Source organism: Nuphar pumila, chromosome 2, assembly GCF_984573655.1.
Source record: "Nuphar pumila chromosome 2, dmNupPumi1.hap1.1, whole genome shotgun sequence".
Classification (NCBI taxonomy): domain Eukaryota; kingdom Viridiplantae; phylum Streptophyta; class Magnoliopsida; order Nymphaeales; family Nymphaeaceae; genus Nuphar; species Nuphar pumila.
The window spans coordinates 36,692,397-36,702,758 of record NC_143250.1 but is presented as its reverse complement, the minus strand read 5'-3'; the positions used below and the strand labels follow the sequence as shown (position 1 = coordinate 36,702,758).

General features: G+C 40.6%; 1 protein-coding gene across 5 annotated transcripts; it reads left to right on the top strand.

The window, feature by feature from the left end:
- Positions 1-7,241: 7,241 nt before the first annotated feature.
- LOC149845268 (inositol-tetrakisphosphate 1-kinase 5-like) lies at positions 7,242-9,094 on the top strand. Of its 5 annotated transcripts, XM_089997537.1 has the most exons (5): positions 7,242-7,271; positions 7,366-7,455; positions 7,554-7,613; positions 7,701-7,785; positions 7,874-9,094. In XM_089997537.1, the coding sequence occupies exon 5, from the start codon at positions 7,922-7,924 to the stop codon at positions 8,936-8,938; it is 1,017 nt and encodes a 338-aa protein (XP_089853663.1). In that variant the 5' UTR covers positions 7,242-7,271; positions 7,366-7,455; positions 7,554-7,613; positions 7,701-7,785; positions 7,874-7,921; the 3' UTR covers positions 8,939-9,094. The 5 variants fall into 5 exon arrangements, with proteins under 5 accessions (XP_089853663.1, XP_089853664.1, XP_089853662.1 ...); XM_089997538.1 differs by having other exon boundaries at positions 7,554-7,785; XM_089997536.1 differs by lacking the exon at positions 7,366-7,455 and having other exon boundaries at positions 7,247-7,271.
- Positions 9,095-10,362: the final 1,268 nt, after the last annotated feature.

Sequence of the window (10,362 nt, the reverse complement as noted above, 5' to 3'; positions counted from 1 at the left end):
GTAACTCGCCTAGAATGTCTAACAAATTTTTAATTAATGATTTTCGCTATGATTTCAAAAAATAAATTGGCAAAGTGTTGTTTCATGTGGATGTCCTTTATCGATTTTAGTTATAAGAAACTATTAAATGTCGGTGCTTACGCAAGATGACTCAGAGCTTAATTCGCTTAAAGCAATGCCATATATGAGACCTCATATAAAAAAAATTATATTTTTCAAAATCACATTTTGAAGCATTACAGGTACAAACCCAACCTATTGACAACCCTAGATGTTGCATTTGTTGTTGCATGGTTAAAGCTAGGTGTACTCCCAAGAGGGCAAGGGTTTTACCAACTAAAGGCCAACCAATGTGCGGTCATTGATGAAGTTTTTTTTCCCTTAGATAATACAAAAAAATGTAAAAAAACAAAAACAAAAATAAAATACTTTTTGTGCATGGCCCTCACCAATCTGACCATTGGATATTATGCCTAGGGCATTCAAACAGTGCACCCAGTGAAGGTACCAAAGGTCGTTTGACAAGGATAAAAAGCTAATGTTGCAGATTAAGCTATATGTGTATGTTCAAGTTTATTCATATAGTGCAAGTGAATTGGGATTGGTTAGGCTTTTAATCCAAATATGAATATATGATAGCTTATTATTAGACTAGATGGCCAAGCCCTATAAGATAATTGAAATGGTACAAAAAGGTTTACATCATATACATTTATTAAGATTGAAAATAAAATATAAATCATAAACATATTTGATAATTTTAAAATATTATAAATTAGTTTCATTTTATGGCTATTAAGAAGGAGAAGAAAGAAGTTTTAGAGGAAGAGAGGTTATAAATAGTAACTCATTAATTTAAAAAGAAAATTATAATATGCCATTTAATTAATACTTCTTTTTTTATGAAAATTCTATGCAAATGCCCTTACAAATTTTTAATTACATTCTCAACTCAAATGACAAGGATGTTAATTAAGAAAAAGTTATAAAGCATGCTTCTGCCTTTATAATATTTAGGATTTAAGATATGGGTCTTTAATTAAGATTTTGATGCAGAGCATGAGTGAGATGCAATCCAAGATCCATTTTTATTGTTTGGATCATTTTCTATTTGGATTTTACTATTTGGATTATGGGTTTGGTAAGATATCGCATCAATGTGGAATCTGTAGTAAGATTAAGGTTTTTTGTTTTTTATTGTTATATAAATATTTGTTGTAGAGGGATGATTTGTTAGATGAATGATTATATATATAATATTTTATGCAATAAATTATATTTTCCATTAGAGTTTTCTTGATAAATATAATGTAGAATAGATCATAGCTTAATCTTTTAAATTAGTATTCCACCACACTTCGTTATATCTAGTTTGGATCTGAATCTGAATTCGAGATCAACCATGATCTGGCTCTCACTTAACTCATTTTATCATGTCACAAAGACGGGATACACAATTCTTGTGTAATTTTTCATTAAGAATAGTACATAAATGGACACGACTAGGAATGCCAATCAATCTCCACCCTCTCATATAGTTGAATGTTTCCTATCAAAAAGTATAGTTTTTAGAAAAACTCTCTCAGTGGAAAAGTCTCTCTTGTTTGCAAGGGTCGGAAAATCCATATAGATTTTTCATTTTGCATCATTTTGTCTACATATTTCTGGCTTTCAAACGTACTCTTAAGCAATAATCTTGGAAAGATTTTCTTTCTTTGCCATCACTTCTTTTTTTAATTGAATTTTGTATTTGTTAATTTTCCATGTTGAGGATGAGGATGAAAAAGACTGCATACACAATAAGGCAAAAATGATTAAAACATGATTGAAGTGGTTTCCCCGAGCTATCCAAAACAAAAAATATTGCTTAACATATTTTAAAGGATGCCTAAGAATGCTCTGTTGAAAATTTTACCTTAATTAGTGTGTCAAACAACTGAGATTGACCCAGTGAGCTTAGAAGCATGCATAAACATTGTCTTTCAAGCGATAGTTGCCCCACTTAGGATCAAGTCCTCGGTGCAAAGGGTACTTGTGCAACTATGATCCCATGATATAATCAAGCTTTCACCTACTCGCGAAAAGTCGGTTTATACTCTGCACTGAATGAGACCGATAACCTTGACACAAACCACCTTGAACAACCTCTTTATTAGGATATAAAGATCTAGCTTCGAATTGAATATGGATCTTGAGTTTGGATATAGGTATAGATCCAAATTGCAAAGTAATAGATCAAAATAGCAACCAACTGAATCTGGATCCAAACAATAACTGAATCTGGATCTAGATTTGGATATGAACACAAACTAGATCTGAATTTGAACTGAATTTGGATATGAATTAGACCTAGATCCGAATAGGATTTGGATCCTGGATATGAACATGATTTGGATTCGAATTCGAAATGGATCTGGATTCAAACAACTAGATTTGAATTGAATCTAGATCCTGAATTTGGATCCAAACTAGATCTAAATTTGAATAATTGGATATGGATCTGAACTGGATCTAGATCTAGATCTGAACTGAATTTGAATTTGAATCCGAACAGTAAACGGATCTGAATCCTGAATAGTGATCTGAATAATAAGATCTGGATTCTAGATAAGGATCCAAACATTAACCATATCTAGATCCTAAAAAGAGATCCAAACTGGAATCTCAAAAAACCAACAATGGGAAAAGAGCAAAGATTGTGGGAGAAGGAGAAAGAGCAGAGCTCATGGAGAGGAGAGAGGATTGCGATTTATATAGGCCCAGTCCAAGGCCACACATAAAGACCCTTTAATGGGTTGAAACATCCAAAATGGCCGGCCATAAAGGCTATGCAAAAGGGGTGCCAATACATGATCATGAATGACGGTGGCAAGGTCAATTTTGACCTTAATTGAATCAAAAGTCAATGGTAGATTTTAGACTGGGGGAATTAGATCCATCTCAAGTACTAAAAAGATAAATCTAAACCAAAGCCCAATATTCAAATCCAAGATCTAAGGTTTAAGAATAAAGTGATGCACAAACCCAAGATTAAGAGTCTTGCCCTTTAAGGCACCACCTCTTTATACAAGGACAAGAGTTTTTTTCAACAACATTTAATGTGAGACTAAACTTTCATAGAGAACCCATTACTCACAAACTTAAGAAAAAAAAATGAAAAATAGAGAAAACTTATGGATAGTTTTGAGCCAAATTCCAACATATACTATGTGTAGATGAAACGGTTTAAATAGCTATAAGCAATAATCTTGAAAAGATTTTCTTTGTTTGCCATCATTATTATTTTTTAATTTAATTTGTATTTGTTAATTTTCCATGTTGAGGATGAGGATGAAAATGATTACATACACAATGAGACAAAAAGGATTCACATCTGCAAAAATTTTCTCAGGAAAATCATAAACAGAAAATGGTTTTGCAAGTTGGCCTATTATATTCTTGTGAATCAAGACAATGCCCTTTGGTCTATTATATCAAACATAATTTTCTCACTAAAGCTTGCTCCAACCGTTCAAGTTGATGAGAAAGTTAAAATCCATAAGCAATGCCTTTTCTTAAAAGAGACTTTTCTCGATCGGTTGGCTACAACACTCATGGAGCTTATTCTTTCTAATTTTACAATGACATTTACTTGAATAGAATAGGTTCCTATCCTGTTTTATAGGCCCTAATAGGCGGGGACCTATCCCTTGGGAGAGAATCAAGGCATACTTTAAGATGAATCTATTCCAACCATATGTTGGTGGTCCATGAATCATCTCTGTCTCTAATGAAGTGATGAACATGGCCAACATTCATATTCTCTTTCCTACTTTTATGCCATTGCAGATTGTTCAAGTTGGAAAATCATGCATGGTGGAAGACCCGTTTGGGGGGAATGATCTGACTGTATTTCAATATAAAATTTAATAGAGAAATTCAAATATAGCAGCCTAAGGTGTGATGATTTTATGTTCAACCACCTATGCTCTAAAAAATCATAAATAAATACCAAACTTATCTATTATTGCTCAAATAGGCGCTTGAGTTTACTTATGTCAAATTAGTCATGATTAACAATTAACTATCCCTATATAAATGATAGTTTGCCCATTTTTCTTTCATAAAAACTGCAACCTAGAGAGAGAGAGAGGGGGGGGGGTGAAACTGTCCGTCTTTAGTTTTTTTGAGGTAATTGTCAGACTTTAGTAGGGATGCAAATGGATCGGGTTTTGGATCTCAAAATACATTGAGAAGCCGGATCGGTTCGGATCGGATCGGGGACAACCAAATTTTGCAAATTCCTCTTCCTGGATCTACCCATTTGCAACCCTAATCTTTAGTTAAGAATTCTTAAATTTTATTTTTTTTCTTTTGAAAAGGCAAGCTGCTATTGGGGAGACCTCTACCAGTTGGGTTTGCACCTAATTGAGAAATTTTTAGATAAATTAAGCGATTATTCATAATTTTTTAGATTACAAGCAGTTAAATGTAAAACCACCATGCTTAGGCTGCTATATGTAAATTTCTCTAATAAGCACATGGAATCAATAGACAAACGTCTTCAGGCTGTGCTTGGACATATGTATTTTTTTGGATATTCATGTCCATGGACATAAATGTTTGGCCAAAATTTACATAGAAAGTGTAAGAGTAATTTGCTATAATTCAGGGCTCAATTTGCCTAATTAAGGCTGCTTTTGGACAATGGATATGGACATCTTTAGACAATTTGCCTAATCATATCAAGTTGGTTAGCTGATGTGTAAAACAAACAAAAAAAATCGGGGTCGAATGAGATAGTTGGATGGTTGAGTCGCACTATCATAACCGAGGGTTTATGGTTCAAATCCCATATGAGTTATTGCCCAACTTGGCTATTAAAAAAAAACATCTAATCAGGTGGCTCTCACTAGCCGGATCCACCATTCAATGTCCACCACACCATATTCAATATCCAATCTTTTCCAGCATACCGGACAATGGTGCGGCATTGGTGCCGGCAGGATCTGGTCACTGGGTCAAGATTCAGATCATGGTAAGCGGATCCACTTATTGATTCCAATCTGAAATACAGCATCGGATCTCGATTGGATCACGTCAAGGTCAGGGCCAGATTTTTATACAAGGAAACATAGAAAAAAGGTCGTGATCCGATCCACATCAGGAAACCTGGATGAAAGAGACTGACCCTTAGGGCAGGAAAATGAGATGAGAAGCTTGCTGTTCGGGTTGGATCGGAAATTGAGCTCTGAGAGCCGAGCGAGCTCGTTTAGGTAAATGAGCCAAGTACGAACATGACAAGCTTGTCTCGGATCGGCTTGTATAATCTCGTTTTACATATTATGTATTTATAAATTATATGTTTTATACATATGTTATATATAATAAGCATATGATATATGTTTTATATGCATTTTACATATATTATATATATTTTATAGATCATTAATATTTTAAAAACACTAAAAATATATTTTTTTAAGAAAATGAGCCAGCTCTTTATTGGCTCGGGCTCGGCTCAGCTCGCAACAAGCTCAAGAGCCGAGTCCGAGAAGGGGTATACCCTTAACGAGAAAAGTCCGAGCAGCCCCAGCTCGGCTTGTTTACCAGCCCTGACCCTAGCTCAAGTCAAGCCCCATGGTCCAACCGGATAGCCAGCACGCCCTGCTTTTTATTCCTTCACAACGTATCAAGCTGATTGGGTCAGACCCTGGTTGTCCTTTCGGACTCAGTTGCCCAGCAGTTCAAGTCATTAAAGGGATGTAAACGGGTGGGACTCGGGTTGGATCTATACATTATTGAGTTTGACTTAATCGGATATAGCATAACCGGATCCAGATTCAGACTCAGAGTCGAATGGAGATCAGCCAAAACTAAGTGGATCTATACATGTATTCAGTTTCGGATGGAAAACGTGATGCTGAATTAGGATCTGATTATTAATTGGATCCTATTTTGGGTATCGAATCCGACTAATTGGATTTGGATTCAGTTGAATATCTGACCTAAATCCTAACCGTTTATATCCCTAACTCCTAAGATTGGGGGCAGCTAAGCCTAAGCAGATCGGATTTTAGCTCTAATCAGGTGTGGGCCAAATTTGGTGAAGGCATTCGGTTAGATATGGTCAAAATCGGGTCTAACCAGACCCATTTCACCTTTTTCAAGAGAAAATGCTTTTTCTCGATTTGAGTGGCTCCAGCACCACTGGGACACAGATCAGACCCAAATTTGGGATTTTATTATGAGATCCAGATTTTAATCCTGATCTAGTCCCATTCACAAAATTAAAATAGTATCGAGTCACACATGAACCCGACCGTTTGCATTCCCCACCTAAGATCCGGTCTCTTTTTTTCCCGAAGTTAAAAAAATTAGCCTGCCCTGTTCAGAACATGAGAAAACCTAGCTCAGAAAACGGATATTGGATCTGGACATAGGTGAGCTTCAATGTTAGCCTAACAAGTAACAACAGCCAGTGTTTTATGAAGCCATTTGTTATGCAGGGGCGCTCCATGCTGAGCATGCTGGTCCACTACTGCTGACCATCCATCTCAACATTTCTCGAGATGGACATCGCACCTATCTCGAGAAATGCCAAGATGGATGGTTGTCAGGCAGCAGCGTCGCTGCCTATAATGTGAGGTCGTATTTTATTGGACCCAGTAGGCATGCCTCAGTCAGGTTCTACTCTAGCTACGTTAGGCTCTAAAACATGAGTACTACAGGTCATCCAGATCCAGGTCCAGGTCCAGGTCCAGGTCCCAAATTCACGTTTTCCAGACTAAATATTGACATCTATCATATAAGGCCTAGATCTAGTTGAAGATCAAACCGGGAACCGACCCGAACCCACAAAAATGTATTTTTTTTCTTGAGCACACGTGTTGGAGATTCCAACACTCGGGAACAAACGATAGACATGAACATGCCGAAAAGGGAAAGTAAATTCGGGGTTCGACGCTTGCGGGCCCCACTTTCGCGTCCTTGTGAGCAACTTGACGAAAGTCAAAAATTATGGTTGACGGCCTCTGCTTATCTGAGCCGTCCGTTGGTCCAAAGCCGGGGAATTCAACGGTTGATATCTCTCGTTCGCCCATCCATCCCCGAACGAGAGCGAAGATCTCGAGAATATGCCACGTGGAGAGAAGCCGAGTCGAGGGTCTTACCTAACCCCGGTTAGATACTTAACCCCGATTACCCCCGTTTAGCCCTCGCCGACCCTGTTTATATAAAGGCCTCGTCTCCGGGATCTCAGCGGTAAAGAGGAATCGCCAACTCCTGACTTGGTACGTGTAACGTGATTTTGTGTCGGGATTTTCGGTAAATTTCGGGATTTGCTTTTTCTTGTTATGACGTTTTCTCATCCTGAACTATTTTTAGGATCCATAGGGTTTTGGATTGGGAATCTGATCTCACACGCGGAATTCATTGTGAATTCTTGTTTGGAGTGTGATTTTTGTGTTATTTTGGGTATGTTTGCGGTTTTCTCGTCGTGTTGCTCGTTTTATTTTTTCTTCGCTGTTGGGGAATTCGAACCCTGAGCTATTCTTAACGGTGTTCTGATTCAGATTGAGAGAGAAAACCGACGTTTGGCACTCTCTCACGATGGGATTTGAGATAGGTTTCAGGTATTTTCGAGGTTTATCTTGATTTCCCGATTTCCTTTGGCAGAATTCCAGATTTTGAGCTATTTCTAGTGCTTTCCTTTGGTGCAGATTAGGGTTTGGATGGGAGCACCTAGATTGGATATGAAAATCGCCACGATCTCTTGTTAAGGAAGCCGTTTGAGGACGATTTCAGGTATTTTTGGGTACTTATTTTCTGCTTCTTCCCAAGTTTTTCTGTGGGCGGGATTCGAAGAGCACAAACGATTCTTTCCTGATGGCAGATTGAGAGAGGAGGTGTCCGTTAGGGTTTGAGAAATTTGGGGATTCTGATGGCAGATGGGGAGATGGAGAGGAGGTACAGGATGGGCTACGCCCTCGCGCCGAAGAAGCAGGACAGCTTCATCCAGGAGTCTCTGATCGACCGCGCGAGGGCGCGGGGCATCGATCTGGTCCGCATCGACGCCGAGAAGCCCCTGGCGGAGCAGGGGCCCTTCGACTGCGTCATCCACAAGCTCTACGGCGACGAATGGCGGAACCAGCTGCACGAATTCGCCGCGAAAAACCCTGGCTCCCGCGTGATCGACCCGCCGGAGGCGATCGAGCGGCTCCACAACAGGATCTCCATGCTACAGGCGGTCTCCGAGCTCCGGATCCCGCAGGAGAGCGAGACCTTCGGCATCCCCAAGCAGATCATCATCTACGACGCCGAGACCCTGCAGACTCTCGCCGGCCTCGAGTACCCAGTGATCGCGAAGCCGCTGGTGGCCGACGGGAGCGCGAAGTCGCACAAGATGTCGCTCGTCTTCAACCCGGCGGGGCTCGCCAAGCTGAAGCCCCCCCTGGTGCTGCAGGAGTTTGTGAACCACGGCGGGGTCATCTTCAAGGTGTACGTCGCCGGAGACCACGTCCGGTGCGTGAAGCGCAAGTCGTTGCCGGACGTCTCCGCCGAGAAGCTCATCAACTCCGTGGGTTCTCTTTCGTTTTCGCAAGTCTCCAACATGACGGAGAGCCACGGCAGGGAGGAGTACTACGAGTCGATGGGCCTCCGGGAGAGCGAGATGCCCCCCATGAGCTTCGTGGAGGAGATCGCAAGGGGGTTGCGGAGGGCAATGGGGCTCAACCTCTTCAACTTCGACGTCATTAGGGACGTGAGGATCGGGAACCGATACCTGGTGATCGACATCAACTACTTCCCGGGTTACGCCAAGATGCCGTGCTACGAGACCGTCCTGACCGACTTCTTCTGGGACGTCGTCCACCAGCCCCAAGAATACTCGGACCCCACCGAGGGCGGTGTTCTCTGCAACGGCGAGGGACTCTCTTCCGCGGGTTCGGAGTCGAGGTAATAGAGGGGCCTGTGAAGGTCGGATTCTTTTGCATAGACAAGTTTTTCCTTGTTTTTTGTTCCTCTCCTCTACTCCCCTCTTTACGTGTACATCATATCATCCCCTTGATTGTCTCGACTATTTCCGTTAGTAAGCACTCTGGTTTTGGTGGGTCGATTTTGTTTTCTCTTTTCAACTCTCTCTCCTTCTCTCTGCAGTCTGCCTATGGTGTTTGGACTTTGGTGCCGTTCATTTCACGGATGAACGGCATCAAAGTACCGTTATCATGCCCCTGACTTGTCCCTCTCTGTGCCGTGGGGTTGTTGGGGGAGGGTGGTGTATGTTCTCCCCCATGATTCACTGAATCTCACGTCTGTGTTCGAGGGTCTGAATGAGCACCACTTATACAAACACATGGGTCTCGTATTCTCGTGTATGTTGACATCACTTAGCACTGAAGTCTGGTGTGGTTGCAAAGACTTAAGTGCTCTTTTTTGCTATTCTTCTCATAAAATGATGGTTTGAAAAAATGGCAAAAATGCTTTTTATTCAAAAAAAGAAAAAACAACGTTCAAAAAAAGGACAAACATGTCTTCCATCCAGAAAGTCGAGGATGATGTTGACTCTTCAAAGTCTACACCGCGAAACGAACCTTAATCGTTTCACCGATGGTGATCCGGTGAAACGATGGTGAGCCGATGATCCGATGGTGAGCCGGCGATCCGATGGTCATCCGGCGAAATGAACCTGAGCCATCAAAAATGTCTGTTTTGAATTTTTCATCGTCGTCTTCTTCTTCTTCCTTCTTCGTAAAACACTGTAAAACCCTCTTTCTCTCTTTAGAGAAAAATTAAGGGAGGCAAAGAGTTCTCCCTGGAGAAGGTCATGAACATCAACCCTTTCACTCTCTCTTCCTTCTCTTTCTAATTCTGTGCACATCCAATAGACGATTCTACATTGCTCCATCAAACACCGACTGACCTGCACACTGACTGTAGCATCGTTCAACTTGATGAGTTGTGGAGTCTGATTCATAGTTTTTGCTCTTACATGAGGAAGTTTGGGAGCTCCTCCCAGCGTGGGTAGCATCATTCAATTTGATGAATTATTGAGCCTGATTTAGAGTTTTTGCCCTTACAGGAGGAGGGTCTGGGGGCTTTCCCCCGACACGGGTTTCACTATAGCGATTTGCGGAAGACACTACAAAACGTTATAGCGATTTGTGGAAGACGCTACAAATCGCTATAGCGATTTGCGGAAAACACTAAAAAATACTTTATTGGGGTAAACCTCGAGCAAAAAACAACCGAAGGAAACATGAGCCCCACGATTAAACAAAACGCTTTATTGCTCATTTTCGATAGTTAAAAGAGGAAAAGAAAATAAAAAAATTATACAAGGCCCCAAAAAATTTTGGTCCGGGGGGGCGCTGCCCCCCAAGCCCC

Coding starts and splice junctions, on each gene's coding strand:
- LOC149845268 (XM_089997537.1), top strand. CDS start 7,922: ATGGCAGATGGGGAGATGGAGAGGAGGTACAGGATGGGCTACGCCCTC.